This window comes from Erpetoichthys calabaricus, chromosome 6, assembly GCF_900747795.2.
Source record: "Erpetoichthys calabaricus chromosome 6, fErpCal1.3, whole genome shotgun sequence".
In the NCBI taxonomy this organism is placed as follows: Eukaryota; Metazoa; Chordata; class Cladistia; order Polypteriformes; family Polypteridae; genus Erpetoichthys; species Erpetoichthys calabaricus.
The window spans coordinates 126,896,362-126,921,361 of record NC_041399.2 but is presented as its reverse complement, the minus strand read 5'-3'; the positions used below and the strand labels follow the sequence as shown (position 1 = coordinate 126,921,361).

Genomic DNA, 25,000 nt, shown 5'->3' with positions numbered 1-25,000 from the left:
TTCTCACCTACAATGACAAACGTAAACGTCTGGAGTTTGCTAAGCAGTACTGGGGCTTCAACTGGGACCATGTGCTTTGGTCAGCCGAAACTAAAATTGATCTTTTAGGCAACAAACATTCTAAGTGGGTCTGGCGTGAATCCAAGAATGAGTATGCGGAAAAGCACCTCATGCCCACTATAAAGTATGGTGGAGGATCTGTGATACTGTGGGTCTGGTTCTCTTCCAATGGCCCTGGGAACCTTGTTAGGGTGCATGGCATCATGAACTCCTTGAAATTCCAGGACATTTTAAATCAAAATCTGGTAGCCTCTGCCAGAAAGCTGAAGATGGGTCGTCATTGGGTCTTCCAGCAGGATAATGACCCTAAACATATGGCAAAATCTACACAAAAATGGCTCAGCAGACACAAAATCAAGCTCCTCCCATGGCCATCTCAGTCCCCATTTGTTATAATAAGTTTGTTATAATATTAAGTTTAATGTCACTGTCTCTGTGCAGACATTTTAAACTCTGTTTTGCTTTTCTTTGTACATGCATAGCTGAGCCAGATTTAGTACAAAGGGGCTCAGCATTTAGAATTGCCAAGCCAAGCATAGGACTAGATAGCCAAAGACAGCTGGAGGAATGTATAGTCAGCCTAAAGATCTAATAGTATACACCTGTCCTATGTCAGCACAAAATCTTCTTTACTTGTTTGGAGAATGAAACAACAGCAAGTAGGCATAGTGCTATTCCTGTATTTTTGGAGGTGGGGTTGAGTCCTTTCCTGTCCTTGTTTGGAGACCAGAGAGAGAGTCTGTACATGGAGCAACCAGTATATAAGGCTTGGACTGCTGCCAAGACACTTTGAAGCCTGTGGACGGACGAACCACTCATTCGTCCTGAAAAACCTTTCAGCGCAGCGACGGAAAATGGCAGACTGTATACATCAAGTTCCCTCCTTGATAATTGTCATGCTATGGCTTCCTCCGTCTATAATGCTGCGTAAAGTCGTCAGTAAAGAACGCTAAGGTATATTTTTTTTCTCTCATGTGATTATTCACCGCCGTACCACTATGGGAGGGATATCGCCTTTTAATATCATATTTCTATATTTTTCGGTTACTTAAAACACCGCAATTTCAAAAGAACACATTTCCGGAGAGCTAGTGCCTCCTAAGGAAACACCATTGAAAACCTGTGGGGTGAGCTGAAGAGGAAAGTGCATAAGACAGGACCCAGGACTCTGGACGATCTAGAAAGATTGTGCAAAGAGGATTGGTCAAAAATCCGTCTCTGTATTCTCCAACCTTGTGAAATGTGACAGAAGATCAAGTGCTGTCTTGTTGGCAAAGGCCGTTGTACGAAATATTAACAGCAGGGGTGCCAATAATTGTGGCACACATGATTTCATTTAAAAAAATGTATTTCTTAATGTGGGATACATACACACACATATATATACAGTAATCCCTCCTCCATCGCGGGGGTTGCGTTCCAGAGCCACCTGCGAAATAAGAAAATCCGCGAAGCAGAAACCATATGTTTATATGGTTATTTTTATATTGTCATGCTTGGGTCACAGATTTGCGCAGAAACACAGGAGGTTGTAGAGAGACAGGAACGTTATTCAAACACTGCAAACAAACATTTGTCTCTTTTTCAAAAGTTTAAACTGTGCTCCATGACAAGACAGAGATGACAGTTCTGTCTCACAATTAAAAGAACGCAAACATATTTTCCTCTTCAAAGGAGTGTGCGTCAGGAGCAGAGTCTGTCAGAAAGACAGAGGAAAGCAAACAAATCAATAGGGCTGTTTGCTTTTAAGTATGCGAAGCACCGCGGCACAAAGCTGTTGAAGGCGGCAGCTCACACCCCCTCCGTCAGGAGCAGGGAGAGAGAGAGAGAGAGAGACAGTTTGTTTTTCAATCAAAAATCAATACGTGCCCTTCGAGCTTTTAAGTATGCGAAGCACCGCGCAGCATGTCCTTTCAGGAAGCAGCTGCACAAAAGATAGCAACGTGAAGATAATCTTTCAGCATTTTTAGATGAGCGTCCTTATCGTCTAGGTGTGCGAACAGCCCCCCTGCTCAATCCCCCTACGTCAGGATCAGAGAAAGGCAGCGCAAGAGAGACAGAAAAGTAAGCCGGGTAGCTTCTCAGCCATCTGCCAATAGCGTCCCTTGTATGAAATCAACTGGGCAAACCAACTGAGGAAGCATGTACCAGAAATTAAAAGACCCATTGTCCGCAGAAATCCGCGAACCAGCAAAAAATCTGCGATATATATTTAAATATGCATACATATAAAATCCGCGATGGAGTGAAGCCGCGAAAGGCGAAGCGCGATATAGCGAGGGATTACTGTATAGGTTTTTTTTCCCATTAATCTACATTAACTTTATCTTTGACATATCACAGACACAAACAAGAAGATGCCCTTGGAAGCACTATGAGACCACAAAATCTCAAGCTTCACACAAAAGAACATTTCATACAGTAGGAAACAAAGATCTGATAAACAAAAACCCTACATCTGAAAGAAAAAACAGCTTGCTCTTCTTTTAAGACTACCACATTACCACATATTACGTGATTTCAAAGAAAAGGCTGATTAGAAATCATGTTACTGCTGGTCTGTTTATTGTTGATTTTATTTGTATAGGGTGGTCCAGATCTAACTATGCAATTATTGCATTGCATTAAAAGTTGCACAGTTAGATCTGGTCCACCCTGTATTGCAACATTGTGTGCATACTGTTTTTAGCAAGTAAACACACTTCAAAAGCCATGGACACTGTGGGAGGGACTTAAAGTCACAATGCTTATGGGAAACTTCAGAACACAGAAAAAGAGAACAGAATGGGAAGTTAAACTCATGCTAAAATTTAACACATTACAACATGGTTTAAATAGAGACAATAGTTTTATGGATATGAGGATTGTGTGCATCTCTGGACTGACCCACAAAACCTAACTACAGATCCACATTGTATTTAAAACTCTTCAGAAACTTCAAAACACTTTGTTGGACAGTTATCTTATCAAAAGATCTTGACTGTACATTATTCTCCTCTCTTGCTAAATGAATCTTAGCATGGAGAGGACTATTATTTTTTTACATCTGTGATGTCTAACAAAGGTTTTCCAATGCTGTATGTGTCTTAGTGTCTATATAAACACAGGGAATTCTAGTTTCTGTATTAAATCTTGCCTGAAGAAGAAGCCTGAGTTGCCGCGAAAGTTTGCATATTGTAATCTTTTTAGTTAGCCAATAAAAGGTGTAATTTTGCTTGACTTCTCACTACATGAAAATCATGTGAACAGAAAAGATATGGGCTCAAATTGTATTGGTGGAATTTCCAAAATAGCCTTATACTGTATGTTGTCACACACATGCGCATGGGGAGGCAGCTAAAGGGCTTGAGTAAGGGCAATTCCAAATCAGACCAGGATGTGACAGAGTGCAATGACTCTATCTCCCTTTCCTGCAGACCATTCATGGGAGATTCCACCTGGTCCTCTTGACATCACTTCTGGGTCTGGGCCTATGGAAGAAGACTTTGCCGGCTTCGGTGATGTCACGTCCGAGCTTGAGTCTATGGTTGAAGACCCTCATGAGCTCGACCCCTTTGACCTCACTTCCTGTCTTCCCCTTTAAAAGCCTCCACCTTTTCCTTATTCCCTTAGTTCTGTTTTGGACTCGGTTTAGTGCACATCAGTGCTGTATTCATTTTTTCGACTTTGCAGCCAGGATACCAATTATATGGATGGCTGCCCCAAACCTTGCTATGGCTCTGTGTGGAGTTTCTGACACTGGCATAGTCAGCAAGATGGAAAGGTCCCAGAAGAGAAGGGGACAGGACTTGTACCGTACCCAGGTGGGAGCATACCGGGGCCGAGTTTTTAGGCTGGGAAAGTTTCCCGCGATTCGGAAAGACCCAGTGCAGGCTCCGCTCCCGGCCCACTTAACTGGACAATCCAGGCGGGCCAGGGGGTGTGCGGGAGGGGCTCACAGACTTGAGCTGCTCTGGAAGAGGGAAGCGAAGGGGGCTTATTATGCTCTCCCAGGGAAGAGTGCCCATCTCCATGTGAAGGCAAAACCCTGAGTTTCACCTAGGGGAGCCCAGGACTGGCAGATGAATGATATACGAAAGTGGAGGTTCAACCCAGAGCGGCCGACCCACAAGCAAGCCTGATCATTGTTGGCTGCGGTAAGGGCACTGGTTACGGCCAGGTGAAAACAAGCCCTATCAAATAGTAGAGCAGGTGGCTTGCTGCCTGCTCCTAAAGGCACTACCCCGCGGTTTCGCCCAGCCGGTCTGGGGTAAAGACTTTCAAAATATGAAAGGTTTAATAGACCTCATTGAGGAGCAGGGGATGGCCTCGCAACCTGGGGAAGCAGAACCGTCCCTTAGTTGAGCTAAGGAGGAATGCAGATGGAGGGGGAAGAGGGGTTGGTGTGCTCTGATTAACCCGTTGGCAGTCCCACACACAGGGATCTTAAATGGGTACACGACCACAGCCTTGTTTGATTCCGGCGGCAACATTACCATTGTTGCCCGCTGATTTGTGCTACTGCGACAGTGGTTAAAATTTAAGACCAGTATAACCTGGGTCCACAGAGAAATCCACTGGTACAGGTCCACCATCTGTGTTATCAGTTACAGAGGATTGATTCAGAAATTAACCATGGCGGTCCTCCCAGATGTACCACACCCGGTGATACTAGGGCGGGACTGGTCTAAAATGAAAAGGGGTGAGACACATACCACTCCTGGTGTTAACTTAGGCCTAGTTATAGATGGGGATGAGCCATCTCAAGCTGCCTCCACGCCGTGTAACCAGCCGACGGAGAGAGACAAAGCTGCCTCCCTGAGTGACGTGGCTATTTATACGTCATCCACCAGTGCCGAGACAGAACGGGAGGAAACCGCGCTCCTTCAGGTTGTCCCGGACCCTCTCTCCTTGTTGCAGTTTCAATTTAGAGAAACGCTGGCTTCTTTTAAAAGGGTGCAGTGGATGACGATTCCCTTAAGTTTGCCAAAAATGCATTGGTCCTGGTCAACGGCCAATGCATTCACCAGTCGATGCCACAGGGTCTTCACTTTGCATTGGAAAATTACCTTCTGTATTGCGTAGCAGAGCATGAGAGGCAGTAGAGAAGGCTACTGCTAATCCCACGGACCTTCCGGCGGCAGGTCTGTCAGTTAGCACACGCCTACCTCCTAGGTGGCCATCTAGGCACTGAGAAAACCCTGGAGCAGATCAAGCTTCGCTTTTACTGGCCGGGAATCAATGAGGAGGTTCGTCGCTTTTGCACTTCCTGCCCAGAGTGTCAATTGCGACAAATTCCTAGGAAGGACCGTGCTCCTCTTGTTCCTATTCCCCTAACTGATGTCCCATTTAACAGAATTAGGGGTCGATTTAGTCAGACCCCTGGAGCCCTCAGCCCAAGGACAAAAGTACATTTTAGTTCTTGTGGATTATGCAACCAAATACCCTGAAGCTGTTCCGTTGCACTCAGCCATTTCTAAAGCCATCGCATGGGAATTAGGGGTCTTTGCGTGTGTAGGCATCCCTAAGGAAGTCCTGACGGACCAAAGGATGCCTTTTACCTCGGAGATGTTCAAGGAGACTGCCAAGTTACTTAAATAAAGCATCTAAAGACTGCGGTATATCATCCTCAAACCAACGGTTTGGTAGAGAGATTCAATCAGACTCTCAAACAAATGCTTTGTAAGGTGGTCAACGAGGATGGAAGGAACTGTGATCAGCTCCTCCCCCTTGTCCTTTTTGCCTATGGGAAGTCCCCCTAGCCTCCATGGGGTTTTCCCCTTTTGAATTATTGTATGGGCAACAACCTCAGGGCATATTAGATATCTTAAAAGAAGGATGGGAAGAAGAGGCTCTTCCCTCGACAAATATATTGTAATATATCATACAATTATGCAATAGATTTGGTAAAATTCGGCCCCTCCTCAAAAGTCACATGAATGAGGCACAAGCCGCACAGGTCCGATATTACGACTGTGGCACGTCTCTCCGGGAGTTCCGCCTGGGAGATCGCACCATGGTCCTAGTACCTACCTCTCACTCTTGCCTATTGGCAAGGTCACTACGAAGTTAAGGAGAGGAAAAGACTTAACTATTTGGTGAGTCAACCCAATCGTTGGCCGAGGGAATGGGTTTATCATGTACAGTGCATCCAGGAAAGTATTCACAGCGCATCACTTTTTCCACATTTTGTTATGTTACAGCCTTATTCCAAAATGGATTAAATTATTTTTTTCCTCAGAATTCTGCACACAACACCCCATAATGACAACGTGAAAAAAGTTTACTTGAGGTTTTTGCAAATTTATTAAAAATAAAAAAACTGAGAAATTCACATGTACATAAGTATTCACAGCCTTTGCTCAATACTTTGTCGATGCATCTTTGGCAGCAATTACAGCCTCAAGTCTTTTTGAATATGATGGCACAAGCTTGGCACACCTATCCTTGGCCAGTTTCGCCCATTCCTCTTTGCAGCACCTCTCAAGATCCATCAGGTTGGATGGGAAGCGTTGGTGCACAGCCATTTTAAGATCTCCCCAGAGATGTTCAATCGGGATTCAAGTCTGGGCTCTGGCTGGGCCACTCAAGGACATTCACAGAGTTGTCTGAAGCCACTCCTTTGATATCTTGGCTGTGTGCTTGGGTCGCTGTCCTGCTGAAAGATGAACCGTCGCCCCCAGTCTGAGGTCAAGAGCGCTCTGGAGCAGGTTTTCATCCAGGATGTCTCTGTACATTGCTGCAGTCATCTTTCCCTTTATCCTGACTAGTCTCCCAGTTCCTGCTGCTGAAAAACATCCCCACAGCATGATGCTGCACCACCATGCTTCACTGTAGGGATGTTGCCAGATTTCCTCCAAACGTGACGCCTTTCTTTCTCATGGTCTGAGAGTTCTTCAGGTGCCTTTTGGCAAACTCCATGCGAGCTGCCATGTGCCTTTTACTAAGGAGTGGCATCCGTCTGGCCACTCTACCATACAGGCCTGATTGGTGGATTGCTGCAGAGATGGTTGTCCTTCTGGAAGGTTCTCCTCTATCCACAGAGGACCTCTGGAGCTTTGACAGAGTGACCATCGGGTTCTTGGTCACCTCCCTGACTGAGGCCCTATTCCCCCGATCGCTCAGTTTAGATGGCCGGCCAGCTCTAGGAAGAGTCCTGGTGGTTTCAAACTTCTTCCACTTACGGATAATGGAGGCCACTGTTCTCATTGGGACCTCCAAAGCAGCAGAAATTTTTCTGTAACCTTCCCAGATTTGTGCCTCGAGACAATCCTGTCTCAGAGGTCTACAGACAATTCCCTTTGACTTCATGCTTGGTTTGTGCTCTGACATGAACTGTCAACTGTGGGACCTTATACAGACAGGTGTGTGCCTTTCCAAATCATGTCCAATCAACTGAATTTACCACAGGTGGACTCCAATTAAGCTGCAGAAACATCTGAAGGATGATCAGGGAAAAACAGGATGCACCTGAGCTCAATTTCGAGCTTCATGGCAAAGGGCTGTGAATACTTATGTACATGTGCTTTCTCAATTTTTTTATTTTTAATAAATTTGCAAAAATCTCAAGTAAACATTTTTCACGTTGTCATTATGGGGTGTTGTATGTAGAATTCTGAAGAAAAAAAATGAATTTAATCCATTTTGGAATAAGGCTGTAACATAACAAAATGTGGAAAAAGTGATGCGCTATGAATACTTTCCGGATGCACTGTAAGTCTGCTGAAACCGTGGAAGGACAGGGATCCCGATCCCTCCTCCTGTCAGCCCCGCTCACTCTTTGCTCACATGGCTAGCCTTAACTTCGGTGCGGATTTAAGTCCCAGACAATGACGGGAGCTGGATACAGTTATCCTGTCCGTCCCGGAGGTAGTGGGTGAAAACCCTGGAAGGACCGCTCTGATTGAGCACGACATTGTGACAGAGCTCGGGGTTATAGTCCGAGAACGTCCGTATCGTCTTCCCGAGGCAAAAAGAGCTGAAGTGGAGCTTGAGATCAAGCACATGCTGGAGTAATTGAGGAAAGTCATAGTCCCTGGTCCAGTCCCATTGCATTGTTTGCTAAGCCTGATGGGAGTTGGAGGTTTTGCAACGACTTCCGTTGATTTAATCATGTCTCCCAATTTGATGCTTATCCAATGCCACGAGTGGACGACCTCCTCGAGAGGCTTGGACAGGCTGAATATTTGGCCACGCTGGACATGACAAAGGGGAACTGGCAGGTTCCTTTAACGGACTCTGCAAAGGTTAAAACCGCGTTTAGGACCCCTAGCAGACACTGGCAGTAAGTATTGTGTCCTTCCATTTGGGTTACACGGAGCTCTGGCAACCTTTCAGTGTCTGTTGGACAAAGTGCTCAAGCCTTATAATTCATACAGTGCTACCTACGTGGATGACATAGTCATCTATTCCAGCACATGGATGGAACACCTACAGCAGGTAAAAGCGGTATTGCGGACACTTGGTGAGGCCGGGTTTCGGATTAATCCCAAGAAATGTTTCATTGGATTGAGCGAAGCCAAGTACTTAGGCTACCTGGTGAGTTGGGGTACTGTGAAGCCACAGTGCTCCAAAGTACAGTAGGTGCCGTTTTGAAATGGCCCCGTCCGCGAACCAAGCGGCATGTTCAAGCCTTTCTCGGGTTAGTTGGGTACTACCACCGGTTTGTGCCCCGGTTCTCGGAGAGAGCGACGCCCTTGACTGATTTGACAGAGAAGAGAGCCCCAAACATTGTGATATGGACTGAAAAGACAGGTGCTGCATTTAGTGTCTTGAAGCAGGCCCTTACATCCGCACCTGTTTTGAAAGCACAAAACTTTTCTTTACTTTCACCCTCCAGACAGATGCTTTGGACACAGGCCTGGGGGCCATGCTGAGCCAAAGCGTCGATGGTGTGGAACACCCCATCATGTTCCTGAGCCGGAAACTGTGGACTGGGAGACCAGGTATGTGGCAGTGGAGAGGGAGGCTTTGGCGATTAAACGGGCAATTACTCAGCTGATGTACTACCTGTTGGGCCGGGAATCACCCTTGTCACGGACCATGCACGCAGTGGATGGCCCTGCACAAGGAGTCGAATTCACGGGTCACCACGTGGTTTCTTGGCCTCCAGCTGTACAAGTTTTCGCTCATTCATCGTTAGGGCTCTCTTCACACCAACACCAATGCTCTCTCTCGGGTTCACGACCTCCCAGATAGGGCCTTGTCACATACGTGCGCATGGAAGGCAGCTAAAGGGCCTGAGTAAGGGCAATCCGAATCAGACCAGGATGTGACAGAGTGCACTGACTCTTTTTCTCCCTTTCCTGCAGACCATTCACAGGAAATTCCACCTGGTCCTCTTGAAGTCACTTCCGGGTCCGATCCCATGGAAGAAGATCTTGCCGGCGCCGGCCCCGGTGATATCACGTCCGGGCTCGAGCCTATGTTTGAAGACCCTCATGAGCCTGACCCCTTTGACCTCATTTCCTGTCTTCCCCTTTAAAAGCCTCCACCTTTACCCTGTCCCCTCAGTTCTGTTTTGTACTCGGTTTTGTGCACATCAGTGCTGTATTCATTTTTTTGACTTTGCAGCCAGGATACCAATTATAAGGGTGGCTGCCCCAAACCTTGCTATGGCTCTGTGTGGAGTTTCTGACAATGTGTAAAAGAATATTTACATTTGTTTTTAATTTAATAAGCATATCTGATTACTTTGTACAAGGGGTACATGCTGGTCACATACAAACATGGTAATAATTTTGTAAAAGTTAAACCCAATTTTGTAAAAGTTAAACCCATACTCAGCTTGCATAACTTAATGTAATTACTGAAAAAAATAAAACATTTTGCACTTCTTATTTTTCTGGAATACATTCAATTTAAATCAATTCAGTCTATTTTTGTACAGCCCTCTTCACTGAGTGCAAGTGCAGAATGCTGTGACAAGTTTGCAAGTAATATAGAAGTATAAATGCAACTATAAATTAGTGTATAGATTTTAACAAATACTAAATGCAGAATTAATAGACAAAGACACAGATTTGTGAAAACACACTGAAAACAAAGTAGAAACTGTTTTACCATACATGAAAACCAACAATATCTGTCCATTACTTAATTGTTGAACTATGACAAACTGAGGAGAGGAAAACAAACACTCCAGTAAAACAGTCAAACTGAAGATGTCACATATTATACTAACATACAGTATGATACATGTAGCTGTATGTTTTGTGTAAAAGTAACAGTGAAAACAGGCATGGAGGTGTAATTTGCTTCCAGGCTATATATGAGATTTTAGTGGTTTTCTACAGTGACTTTGGTTTCCTAACAATCTAAAGAATCACTGCTATAATGGTTGGCACCCTAAATTAGTGGTGAAAAGTGAATGGATAAGAAGGGTGTATACATTAGTTTCAAAAATATTTTTACCAATCAACTGGATAATAATAAACTTACGTCAGTCCCACGCACACAGTGACCACAATGCATATTACAGATAACAGTATGCAAATAGACCATGCTGCATATTGACACCAATATGGAAGGAAGGTTTTATTGTCACTAAAAACTGGCTGCTCATAAAATCTTCCATGTTCTAAAAGAAAAAAAAAACACGTTCAAAGTTTATAGCAAGTGCATTGTAACAAATAAATCCAATATTATTTTATAAAATTCAGGTTTGAAAGTACTTTTTTTTTACATATTCAAACTGTAGAAATATTCATTTTACAGAAGTCAAGATGTAAGAATACAAATGAGGTACAAAGTATTAAAAAAGCATGGTGTTGGTAATGGCAATTTTGATTTATTTAGACATACTGCATTTCTTATTCTTGCTGGTGCTTGAATTAAACCACTGTATATAAACTTACCAGAAGAATAGACTGAACAGAGGTCGTTACTAGAGATAATGCCTGGAACTTTACTTTCTGGCAAGCTACAGTCTTCAAAGCCACTGGAACAGCCATCAGAAGAGTAAAGACCTGTTTCCTTCCTAAATGTTTTGCTATACACATGAGATGCTTGTTCAGAAAGGCCATGCTGTAACAGGAAGCCAAACATATACTTTACACATATACTAGATTAATATTTGCAACAAATTATCACTGTATTATTGTTTTCTCTTGTACTACAACATTTAGAGTAAACAAATTAGGAAAATGAATGTTTAGAAATAGAATAAACTTTAAAAGGGGATACTTCGGAATTTATGTGCCTTGAGGTATGGCAGTTTTCTTGTCCTCACACTCTGTTAAAATGTGTTTAAAGGTTCTACATCTACAAAAATTCTTTAATATTTAAAGTCTTAATATTAAAAATATGTACAAGTTAACCTTATAATATAATCAAATAAAAAATGTATAGGCTGATCAACATTTATAATCAGAATATGCTGAAACACAGTTTATTTGTAAACTGCCTACAACTGCATTATTTGCTTTAAAAATATTTTACCTCATACTTTTTTTTCCAAGCTTCTTCTGCCCACATCTGTAAATTTTGCCATGAGAGATAGGATTCAAATGTGCCATCTTGCAATATAACAGAATTCCTATTAACTAAAATTCAACATTCATTAAAAAAAATTGTACTTTGAACTTTATAGATATACAATGTAAATATAAGTTACATTTTATGAACTAATTTAGGCTTTTATGAAGCCTAACAAAAATACAGCTCATATAAAAATATTACTTAAATATTATTTTGAATTTATCTTCTACCTTCTACATTGTAGATTGCTGATGCTTCTGTAGAGGACAGCTGTTCCACAGGTGACTCTTTGTTGAATTTTACCTAAAAAAATGACAGCAACCCACTTAAGTCTAGGAAGCAAACACATAAGTAACCTTAAGAACTTAACCATCTTTTTTACTTATTTCAACATTTAAACAACCTGTTGGCAAAGGACTCTCAAGGGTACAAGCAGCACTGGACAATGGAAGGACACAGCAGTACTCAGAGAGACAGACAAAGACACAGCATCAGTCCTCTTTGCTCTCTGTGGAGACTGTGGAGTAACCAGGACATCCAGAGCGCAATAAGCACTGCATGTGCTGTGGGTTTCCTAAAAGTGAATTCACTACCACAGAAGGTATTGCGCTGGAGAACTGCCAAGAAGCCAGAGCCTCACTATAGTTGGCAGATAGATCCTTAAAGACACACAATACATGTGAGCCTTCTGCCAAATCAAATAAAAGTCATACTAGAAACAGCCTTGAAGGGCTGGCCATTTAAGGTTAAGACTATAAGGTCACTCGGCTCTATTCAGGGGGCTTAGAACAGATGGCACTATAGCTTTAGGGCCTTAAGACAGGTTTTGAGATCTTGGTTCCGAAATTATGCAGAAAGGTGTTCAAAGACCATCTTTGCCAGATAAACAAGAAAACTCATGAAAAAAAATGTCAAAAAATGAAAATGTTAATCTAGAGGAACAAAAATGGAAATCAACAAGAAATTTACTTGGTAATATTTAGGAGGATAAAAATGGGGAAATCACCCTGACAGATACATCGTTGAATAAAATCTGTTGTGTAAAAGCCCGAAGAGAAACCGGGAACTTATTTATCTGTTTTGTTGCAACTTTAACCTTCAAGTTTCAATGATTTTTCCTCATATGTTGTTGTTTTCCAAACACAGCGTGCAATTATTTTGGGTGGAGAAAGACAGCCAGGATGATCTACCGTTTACACATAATTTTTTCACACACATTAAGTTATTTTGTCTTACTTTTGTAATAGGAAGATACAAAACAGAGAAAACAATACAATTTGAACAGTTCCATTCTCAAATACATTTGTTCTACCATAAATCATATAGGTATTGTTTCAAAGTTCACTGCAACCACTAAGAGTTACAGTTCAATATCAAAAACGGATATGACATGATTCATTCTGTATTTTTCAAGTCAAAGTTTTTTCTTCTGTGGAAGAATAATTTTAGGGGTAACATAGCATTCATCTTAAAGAAATAGCATAAAGGGTTAATAAATGTGGGAAACCAAATAAAGGTCAAGTGAACAACAAAATGTACAATTAAATATAAGATTTGGTTTAGGAAGAATACTGAGATGGTCAAGTAAATAAAGAATGTACCAGAAGAAAGGTTGATGTAATATACAAAATGTACTGAAGGATGACTAAGAAATCAGTAGATGTACAATAAGCAACAAGAATGGATAATTGTTATATGCACAGACCTTTCAAGAGTGGTGGCGCAACTCAAAGGTATAAGAAGAACCAAAATATAACAGACTTATATAAATATATTTTCTATAAATGATTTGGGTGTAAACCAATGAACCAACCAGAGTAAAATGTATGCACTGATTGACACTGTATGTAAATTCAGTTTATAAATACAGTTTATAAAATGAATCTCTATTCTTTGTTTCTCGGACCATTCTGATCATGCTGTAGCAGACTGAGTTTTGATGAATGCTCCCTCCAAGGCATTTTGCTGAGGAGTAATTAAAAGATACAATGAACAGCTTGTTTTCTCCTGCCTGATTACTGAATTGTCCTGTTAGAGAATGTTTCTTTCTTTAATAAGATGTAAAATTTCGACCACACTTCACAATCATGCTATACATTAATTTGCCCCATTAAATTACATGTCAAAGTGAAGCAAATTTTGTGAATTTTAAAAAATCACTAGCCTGAAGTTAATAGGTACAGGGATCCATTTTGAAAAAAAGCCTTAAAACTTACCAAAGGTCTTTACTTTGAAGTAGAAAAGATTTTGATTTAAGAAAATCTGCCTCACACATTTCTGAGGGATGCTTGTGACAACAATAGCAAACTAGAAAAAAATAATTTTATTATGGATTCTTGGAACTATTTTCTTGAGGTAAAGATTTGCTTCTTGCTCGCAGTAGGCAGCTATGTCAACTACCCCCCCCTCACCTCCCACAGCTATATTCTGCTTATATTCCTACTTTCGTTTCTGCAATTTTATTTCTTCAGTGGTTATGTTCTGCCATGACTTATATGCTCAAATCACTATTTTTTCTAAACAGTGCCTACTTTTCACCTATTACACTTTGTGTTATTTTACATAGCATACACTGGAAAATTCACATCAACTGGCAGAGCATTAAACAGAGCACATATGTGTTTCATTCTACTTTGTACAAATAAAAATATAACTGAACTGATTACACTTTATTGTATTTTAAATAGACAGATTTTTGAAACAGTCCAGAACCCACCTGCATATTGCATTTCTGTGGAGCGTCATGTGTATGCACGAAATAAAAAAAAAAGAAAATGAAAAAAAGGCAATTTGTGCAACAAAGCAGATTGAAGTGCCAGAACCCAATTATTGAATTTTTTAATACATTATGAGTCGCTATTGCTGAAGATACGGTAATAAAAGAACTAGGAACAACTTTGAATGAGTAAACTCACTAATACCTATCATCAATAAATACATGGGGAGAATGTGCATACTCCACACAGAAAGCACTCTGTGGCAGGAATGGCAGCCTCTGCCTATACACTCTGGCCCTGAAGGGTGCCAAGAAGGAAGACAAAGTGAAGTAGTGGCAAAGTGATAATGCATAGCCAGTCTCCTGATTAAATGACTGGTTCTTGCAACAATGGTTTGTTTTTTTACATGTTTCCTGCTTAAAATGACACACATACTCTAGATTGTATATACAGTAATCCCTCACTATATCACACCTCGACTTTCGCGGCTTCACTCTATCGCGGATTTTATATGTAAGCATATCTAAAATATATAACGCGGATTTTTCACTGCTTCGCGGGTTTCTATGGACAATGTGTCTTTTTACTTCTGGTACTTGCTTCCTCAGTTGGTTTGCCCTGTTGATTTCATACAAGAGATGCTATTGGCGGATGGCTGAGAAGCTACCCAATCAGAGCAAGCAGTTAAGTTCCTGGGTGCTGCTGCTTGGCTCAGCGAGTGCTGCATTAACCAGGAAGTCCATCTCACTCATTCAGCATTAACGTGCTCCTGCTACTGCTTCAGGGGCCGTGTCCAAGCGCAAACAGAAGATGCAAATGACTGCAAAAAAGGTAAAAGTTTTGGATATGTTGAAGGAAGGGAACAGCTACACCGCTGCAGGACACATTACAACATCAATGAGTCCACGATTCTTTTTATTTAAAAAGGAGGAAAAGCATATAAGGTCTATGGCCGCAGTGTCCTTTAACCAGGGCGCAAAACGAGTTGCAAGTGGACGTGATAAGGCAGTAGTCTGGATGGAATCTGCTATAGGGGTTTGGATTGAAGAGTGCTGGAAGAAGAACAACGGCGGTGCTAAACAGTCGCCTGAAGAGGCTCCTTTAGAAGAGCTGTTAATGCTATCCTTTGTTGTGCAGTAAAATTAAACTCATCGTTATCGGACAAGTCGTTGTGTCATTGCTGGTGAGTAACCATAATTAATTATCTACGTACAGTACTTATTACATGTACATAGTTTAGTGTCACTGTACACACATTTTACTGTATACAATTTTTCTTGCATTGTACGCATTTATTGCTGGTGGCCTGTCTGTCGTAATGGCTGTAACATATGTGATATCGGAGACGCTCGATATCTTTAAAAATAATATTTAGTTTTACTGTATGTAAACTGTGTTTACATACATAATTTCAACGAATCTTACCTAATATCTAAGAGAATACAAAGGGTTTATGCTGTATAATTGTGCGTGAAATGTTTATAATAGTGTGGGAGAGTTTATAAGGGCTTAAAATATATAAAAATAACCATATGAACATATGGTTTCTACTTCGCGGATTTTCACCTTTCTGGAACGCAACCCCCGCGATGGAGCGAGGGATTACTGTATGTGTAATTGAAGACAATGATCAATATTCAATAACATTTTTGACTTGAAAAATGGACATATTTGTACCCCCCCCTCCCCCGACAATGGGACTCAAGTGTCCATAAGATCCTTTATAAAACATAACAGCATTTTATGTATATTTTAAAATTATAAAATATGCTTCACTTTAGAACACATTAAGATATACCATGACTGTGAAGAATAACTTTGACTTGAAAAACACCAAACATGTCCTTTAAAGTATTACCTGAACCTGGTGCATAATAATGCTTTTACCCATTTTTTGACAGACAAACTTGTTCTGTTTCTGAACAAATACTCATGACAATGCTTGAATATTTCTGTGTTTCAATAGGAGACCTTACAAGATAATGTTATACTTTAACAATTACTACTAATCTGGGAACCTAACCTACTTTCTTTCAATATACTGTAACAAGACCAATAAGTTCACTACATATGAAACCTTTGAACATTTTTTTTTTTCCTGTGGGTATACAAGATACATTTTATGTTTTGCTTTATATAGTAAACAAGTCCACCAATTGTAAACCGGAAGGAAACAAGTTAGTTTTATAAGTAAACATATATAAAAGGGTAAAAGTTTTTTTATACTTCTTTTCTTTAGAACATTAGAACAACGTAAATGAGAACAGGTCACTGAACCCAACAAAGCTTGCCAGTCCTATCCACTTAATTCTTCTAAAATAATAGTATAAGTCTAGTTTCGAAAGTCCCTAAAAGTCCTACTGTCTACCAGACCATTTGGTAGCTTATTCCATTTGTCTATGCTTCTCTGTGTAAAGAAAAACGTCCTAATGATTGGCCAAAATTTACCCTTAAGTTTCAAACTGCATCTGTGTTCTTAATGAACTCTTTTAAAGTTACAGTCTCGATCAACTGTACTTTCATCATTTTGAACACCTCAAATCATGTCTCCTCTTAACCTTCTTTTGCTTAAACTGAAAAGGCTCAGCTCATTCAATCTTTCCTCATAATTCATCTCCTGTAGCTCTGAAATCAGCCTAGGCACTCTTCTCTAGACTTTTTCTAGCGCAGTTATGTCCTTTTTGTAGCCTAAAGACCAAAACTGTACACAGTACACAGATGAGGCCTCACCAGTGAATTATAAAGCTTGAGCATAGGAGGCCTCACCAGTGCATTATAAAGCTTGAGCATAAAAGATGCATTTACTACCTCACCTACACATTAATACAGTATGTTATATTACTGGATACAGTAAAAACTAACTACACAAATATCACTAATATTGAAAACATGCAAAATCATAAGTTTAGAATGTGAATAATTAACAAAATTGTAGCACTAAATATAAAAGTAAAAATTAAAAGTTATAAACAAACCTTGCTGAATCGGAAAAGTAGAGACAACAGAAGTCCAACAGGCAGCACAGCAATAACACTGAAACAACCAGTAATCAGAGAAACTGTGGAGGTATTGATTAGGCCCAACTCAGCTGAGTACTGAAATTAGAAAAAGAAAATGGTAGTTTTTTAGAAAGGAAGATAAAGGCACTATAAAAATCTATTTCATAAGACATTGAACATAATTTCATTGGACAGGATGGACCTAAATTTTGTGCATGATTTAAAAAAAATGCCTATTGATGTTGAAAAATATTGCTAGATAGTGTATAGATGGACTCAATTATGTGTATAGCATTGATTCTGGAACTACAATTCTCATTTGAGACTGGCTTTCCTCTTACCCTAGACTATTCCCCACAGAAGAGGCTCCGGGGGAGGCAGGGAAATTAATATATCCTTAATAGTATGCTTTACAATTGCAATTTTTAACTGTTGAACAAGGGGGGATGCTCAGGATGACTAAGTTGCAGAGTAGGCAAACTTTGATGGTTATTCTAATGAATGTGCCTTACAACTACAGTACTCAGAGTATTTAGCTCTTTAACACTAGAATCCCTGAAGCCTACAAAAAAACTCATAATCCCTGCCTACCTTAAATCCCTTTGCACCACTCCATCAACATCTTTTGTTTTGTAAATGTGTTGATCAGCACAAGCCGCAAGCAGCCAGCTGTCCCATCCCCTGCCTTAACAGAGCTCATCTTGGGCTAAAAGTTCTTCCAGCTCAAGCCAAGGCTCCTTATCTGCATGTGAGGTTCCTGGAGTTGCATAGGGCAAATAATACAGTATACTGTATAGTATATCTCTTAAGTAGATGGCATTTATCTCCCTTCTTTTCACAACAGCAGCAATGACCACAGTGGATGCTGTGGCCGATACCTGCTCAGAACTATTTGTTGTACTGGCAATCAAAGATACAATGTCCCGTGACCGCTATCAGACTGGACAAAGGCAGGACCGTAACAACAGACAGCTTCTTCACACAGCTTTGATGGCTAATAGACTCCTGCACTGCAACATAACTCTGCTTGGCACCATAAAGTAAAATGGGACCTGCAGCTATAGTTACTTTAGTACGTGAGCAATTCGCCATGCTAGTGTTTAGATCTGGCAGTGTCATGCTGATGGTGTATGCGCCCAAAAAGGAAAAGCCTTTGATTTTAGTCTGTAACAGCCAGTTTTGCTACCTGTAAAAGACATCATTGAAGGAATATAAGCAGACACACACACACTGGTAAATCATGTCTTCTGGGTATCTTGTTGTCACTTGAATATTTTGTTATTCAGTTTTATTCTTAAACAAATAATTCTGAGCAGGTATCAGCCACAGTACCCACTGTGGTCATCGCTGCTGTTGTGAAAAGAATGGAGATAAATGGCATCAACTCAGAGAGGGAGAGTCAATTTCGTTGTACCATGTGAACGTCACTGAGAAAAATAAAACTGAATACAAAAAAAAAGTGCTAACTTTTACAAGTTGCCAAATTTTACACTGGGTGTTAAGAGAGTCATATCAAATGTATGTCTTCATTATAATAATAATAATAATAATATTAATAATAGCAGCTCATAGCACTACTCGCGCCTGGTCTTGAATCCGGGACCTTTGAGTTATAAGGCAGTGGCCCTTACCTCTGGACCATTCAAGAACACAAATAAACTCCCTGTTGACTAACATTTAAGCTTGGGTTTTTAACTCACTGACAGCAACATGTAGATCAAATGCTTTTTTTTTTCCTTTGGTTATATTTTTGAATAAAAGTGCATGTGTTTATTTGATATTTGGACTAAAGTCTTCATACATTATACACTTCATGTCATTATAATATAGCATGGAAAAAGTTTCTGCTTTTTCCATGCTATATTATGCTTTAGGCATGTGTTCAGCATTTCTTGCCTCGCATTTCCTTTTATCCAACACTTACCCAGATTTTTGGAGACACAGAACACACATGAAATGCATTTATTCTAAATAACTATATACTGTATTATTTACCCTATACAACTCCAGGAACCTCACACGCAGAAAAGGAGCCTTGACTTGAGCTGGGAGAACTTTTTGCCCGAGTTGATCTCTGTCAAGGCGGGGGATGGGACAGCAGGCTGATTGTGCTGATTGAAACATTTACAAAACAAATGACACTGATGGAGAGGTGTAAAGAGGTTTAAGGTGGGCCAGGATTACGAGTGTTAAAAGAAAGTGGATTTGGTGTTAAAATCATACATCAGTGCTCATACGGAAAATAAAGATATCTGGAAGAATTTAATAAATGATACTGCATTGCTGTATTAGTCATGAATTCTGCTACAGATAAGTATTACTGTTTCCAAAAGCCAAAAATCAATGATTAACACTGATGTCTCAATTAATATCAAGCCATATATTATGAACACTAGAGTGAGGTGCTGAACTGACAACTGGTCAACACTTGGTGCTAAGCTGGCAGCTGGATAGACCTGGAACACAGTGTGTAGTAGGAGCGTATTAGGAACAGCTAACTGCTGTATTGTGGATAAGCTCAAATTGACCTCTTGAACAACTTTTCCTGCATTTTGTGGTAAGTCAGTGAAATACACTGTGGCTATGGAGCTAAACATTATGGTTAGAGCCCATAAAGGAGTACCATATGACCAATTTGTGGACATCAATACTGGTGGAAATCATCAAATTAAAGAGGAGGATGTTCTCTGGATTTGACTAAAAAGGTGCTGTCTGGTCAAGGAGATGGAAGCTTCAGCACTAGCCAAAGAACAACTTTCGTGAAGACAAAGTGTATTGCAATTGCTGGTCTTTTTTCCGCAACCACGGAGGAAAAAGTGCAGGGGTTGTGTTTTCTTAGCCTTAGGTCTAGTCTTTTAAGCTGAGCATAGTGCTGTTCTTGCCCTTCTGCTTGTTCTATTCATTATTTTCGAGGACAGGATATCAAGGTGCAGCAGACAGCTTTGTTGGCAAGTATCAATTTTAAGATCCTGTGTATTTTATCTCTCCCTTTTTGCAAATGGTAATGTATTTTGGCTTTAACAGGCTGTGATCTTTACGGCACAGAGAAGCAGTCTCTATTTTATACGGCCTCTAAAAGAGATAACTGGATAAGAGTGGTCTGGTTGTTTATAAATTATAGACAAAAACATTTTGAGGAAGACCAAAAGGAGAAAGTAGGTTTTTCCTGGTCTTATGTATCCTTTGACATAACTGGTTTCCAATGTGTGAAGTTCTCTTGCATAGTTCAATGAAAATAAACACATCCTTTCTAATTCTTTGGACCTGTTGGTATTTATTCCATACTAGCCAACCCGCGGCGTAGCATATGCTGAATAATTATGTATTGATGGGTGAACACTTCCTGAAAGACACAGTTGTCCAAATGGGGTGGGTTTGAGGATACGACTGTAAGTGAATGAAAAGATGGAACTCTGTAGAGAGCAACATACAATTGTCCGTGACTGAAAACTGGTTTTGGCACATACAGGCATATCTTTTTGAAAGTTTGGCCCTGTGCCTTATTAATTGTCATTGCGAAGACCAATCTAACAAGAAATTGTCTGCGTGTAAAAGTAAAAAGCAAATTTGAATCTGATGGGGTTATGGATATCCAGTGAATAAGGGACAGTTTTTTGAAGATAGCAGCTGCAATAGTCTTACCAGCATTCACCGCAATGTACAGGAGTGTAACAGAAAGTCTAGTGCCATTACAGAGACCTTTTGCTGGCAGGAGGTTTCTGAGAAGCATGATGACTGAACCAATTTTAATTTTGAGTTTATGCGGAGGCATGCCAGTGGGAGTAAGACTATTAAGAAATTCTTCGGGGAATGAAAGTTGATCTGCAGGATCATCTGTGACGATGGAGTCAACGCTGGTGAAAGTCACTTCGTCGGTAGGGATAAGTTTCATTACTTGTTCATTAAGGTGTAGCGAGTCTTCGTTGGTGACGCTTAATATACGGGAGGAGGGTTAGAGTTGGCGGCCAGGGTTCTGTCGTGCGTATCCCATGACGCGGGAGGAGGGTTAGAGTTGGCGGGCGGGGCTCTGTCTTGCGTGCATCTTGCTTGCCATGGTCTTAGTGAATTATATATATAGATGTAATTAGATGCCAGGAAGGCATTCTCTTTCTATTTCTTCTGACACAAGGCTAATTTTTAATGAGCAAAAACAAACCTTGGTGATGGATAGGGTATTTATGACTGTGCACAGATCCACGACTACTGTGGAAGTGAATCATGCAGAGCTGCCAGTCTACATGTCTTTGAATTGAAGGAGCAAACCCATGAAGACATATTAGAAAACAATTTATACAAATGTCTTTCTTGAGAACAACCAAAGAGCAAATAAAAAATATGAATGTACATATTACCCTTACCTCTTCATCTTTTATGAACAGTATCACAGAGTTTAAAGTCATATAGCCCAAAAACAGAAACAGACACACAGCAAGACGCTGTGAATGGGAGAAGTGGCTGTGAGATGGACGACTATAAACAGATGCCCATATATGGAAATCTTCTAAGAATTCTGTCAGTTTACAGTACAAAACCTGAAATAATTAGAGAATGGAAAAAGATAGTCAGCCAGGAATATTTTTGCCATTTAGTAAGTGGATGTTGATGCATTTTCTATACTTAGAAAGCTAAGAACATTTATGTTAAAACTATTATACATATTATAATATTATTCCTTCAAAAGAATGAAATGTACTGCATATTGAAGATGTATTGATCATAAAAGTGCTTAATGCATCACCTATGTATTTCAAGGTCACTTTGTTATGTAAGACCACCACTCCCATGTGACTGAAAGAATAACCAATACAAAAATCTTGCTCTACATCAGTGTTTCATAAACTCTGGGTCACCATATGATAGTGTAGCAAAATCATCCAAGTTTGCCCAAGCGTGACCCTGTTCTTTATTTGGTGTACTATTTATGGTGATGGCAGGAAGTTTTAGATATAGCTTATAAGCAATGCCATTGATGCATTACAGACAGCTTTCCCTTGTATGGTAATAAAATATAATTAATATTCCCCATGATACCAAGGTGTGAAACACTCAAAACTGAGTTGACAAACAGCAAAGACATCTCTCTCTTATATCATACAACCCCAATTCCAGTGAAGTTGGGACGTTGTGTAAAACGTAAATAAAAACAGAATACAATGATTTGCAAATCCTTTTCAACCTATATTCAATTGAATACACTATGAAGACAAGATATCGAATGTTCAAACTGATAAACTTTATTGTTGTTTTGCAAATCTTAAGTCATTTTGAATTTGATGCCTGCAACACATTCCAAAAAAGCTGGGAGAGGGGCAGCAAAAGACTGGGAAAGTTGAGGAATGTTCAAAAAACACCTGTTTTGAACACTCCACAGGTGAACAGGTTAATTGGAAACAGGTGTTTGTCATGATTGGGTATAAAAGGAGCATCCCCAAAAGGCTCAGTCATTCACAAGCAAGGATGGGGCGAGGTTCACCACTTTGTGAACAACTGCGTGGGAAAATAGTCCAGCAGTTTAAGAACAACGTACAATTGCAAGGAATCTAGGGATTTCTACTGTCCATAATATCATCAAAAGATTCAGAGAATCTGGAGAAATCTCTGCACGTAAGCGGCAAGGCCGAATACCAACACTGGATGCCTGTGACCTTCGATCCCTCAGGTGGCACTGCATTAACAACCGACATCATTCTGTAAAGGACATTACCATGTGGGCTCAGGAATACTTCAGAAAACCATTGTCAGTTAACACAGTTCGTCGCTACATCTACAAGTGCAAGTTAAAACTCTACCATGCAAAGCGAAAGCCATATATCAACAACACCCAGAAACGCCAACGGCTTCTCTGGGCCCAAGCTCATCTGAGATGGACTGACGCAAAGTGGGAAAAGTGTGCTGTGGTCTGACGAGTCCACATTTCAAATTGTTTTTGGAAATCGTGGACGTCGTGTCCTCCGGGCCAAAGAGGAAAAGGACCATCTGGATTGTTATCAGCGCAAAGTTCAAAAGCAAGCATCTGTGATGGTATAGGGGTGTGTTAGTGCCCATGGCATGGGTAACTTGCACATCTGTGAAGGCACCATTAATGCTGAAAGGTACATACAGGTTTTGGAGCAACATATGCTGCCATCCAAGTGACGTCTTTTTCAGGGACGTCCCTGCTTATTTCAGCAGGACAATGTGAAGCCACATTCTGCATGTGTTACAAACAGCATGACTTGTAGTAAAAGAGAGCGGGTACTAGACTGGGCCTGCCTGCAGTCCAGACCTGTCTCCCATTTAAAATGTGTGGCACATTATGAAGCGCAAAATATGACAATGGAGACCCCGGACTGTTGAGCAACTGAAGTTGTACATCAAGCAAGAATGGGAAAGAATTCCACCTACACAGCTTCAACAATTAGTGTCCTCAGTTCACAAACGCTGTAGGTGTTGTTAAAAGGAAAGGTGATATAACACAGTGGTAAACATGCCCCTGTCCCAGCTTTTTTGGAACGTGTTGCAGGCATCAAATTCAAAATGAGTGAAGATTTGCAAAACAACAATAAAGTTTATCAGTTTGAACATTCAATATCTTGTCTTTGTAGTGTATTCAATTGAATATAGGTTGAAAAGGATTTGCAAATCATTGTATTCTGTTTTTATTTACGTTTTACACAACGTCCCATTGGAATTTGGGTTGTATACTGTATATTATAACTATAAATATTATATATATTATATATACACACACACACACACACGACGAAGCTTCGGGAGCAGCTTAACGACCCGTCTTGCATCACGACAGGTCCTGCAGGAGGACAATAGCAGCGTACTAATCTCTCTCTCTTTGCTTCTTCAGGAAGACTGGGACACTGCCGCCGTAAAGATCGCCCAGATGACTTTAAGAGACGCACACTTCCGGTCTCTTTCTTCACTCTGCTTCCCGATTGATGACATCATACTCCCCATTACTCACCACGATTCTCCGCAGCATTCCACAGTTTAAATTTCCAGTCCTTAACTATAAACTGCCTCTCCTCCCTCCCTTCAGCATCTTTTGAGTTTTGTAAAACTAAAGACAATTTTTGTTACAGTATACGGGGCTAAAAACCCCAAACCTTTCATGCGTGTTTGTGTACTTATTACTATTATATTATATATATATATATATATATATATATATATATATATATATATATATATATATATATATAATATATACTGTGAAAGATTGAGGACTTCCGTGACCCCTTGAACCCACTGAGCAGACGTCAGACACCATATAAAGTCCAAATATGACTTTTATTTAGACAAATATGTGCACTAAGCACCCTATACTCCACAACACTCATATATAACAAATCAATAATCAATACACTAACCACCACTCCCAGACACGTCGCCACCCTACCTCCCAGCTCAGCTCAGCGTACTGGGCTTTCCCATAGTCCTTTATACTCCCTGACCCGGAAGTGGTTCCTGGCACAACCCCACAAGTCCTTATTCCTCCCGGGTCAGGGTAAACAGTCCTTTTCTTCAACCCGGAGAGTACACCATTTTCTCCTGTCCTGGGATTATGACGTACTTCCGGGTTATAGGGCATATAAGAGTCCACGGGCTTCCCTACAGCAACTCCTGGTGGTCCCTAAGGCATCCAGCAGGGCTGTGCATAAAAAACTACATAGTCCATGAGTCCCTCGTCTGGAACTCGGGGCACGTCCATCCTGCAGGGAAAGCTCCACCTGGCGGCCTAGGGTATTGGCCGGAATGAAAAGCCGGCCACAT

General features: G+C 40.7%; 1 protein-coding gene across 1 annotated transcript in view; it reads right to left on the bottom strand.

Moving 5' to 3' along the window:
- The window catches only part of LOC114643494 (polycystic kidney disease protein 1-like 1), a 246,384-nt gene that overhangs the window by 155,217 nt on the left and 66,167 nt on the right, over positions 1-25,000 (bottom strand). Inside the window, exons 11-16 of the mRNA XM_051928890.1 lie at positions 21,592-21,765; positions 17,210-17,329; positions 11,748-11,820; positions 11,479-11,582; positions 10,896-11,064; positions 10,480-10,618 (exon numbers count right to left, since the gene is read on the bottom strand). Of these exons, the coding sequence (XP_051784850.1) occupies positions 10,480-10,618; positions 10,896-11,064; positions 11,479-11,582; positions 11,748-11,820; positions 17,210-17,329; positions 21,592-21,765 (779 nt within the window). The remainder of the gene's footprint in view (positions 1-10,479; positions 10,619-10,895; positions 11,065-11,478; positions 11,583-11,747; positions 11,821-17,209; positions 17,330-21,591; positions 21,766-25,000) is intronic.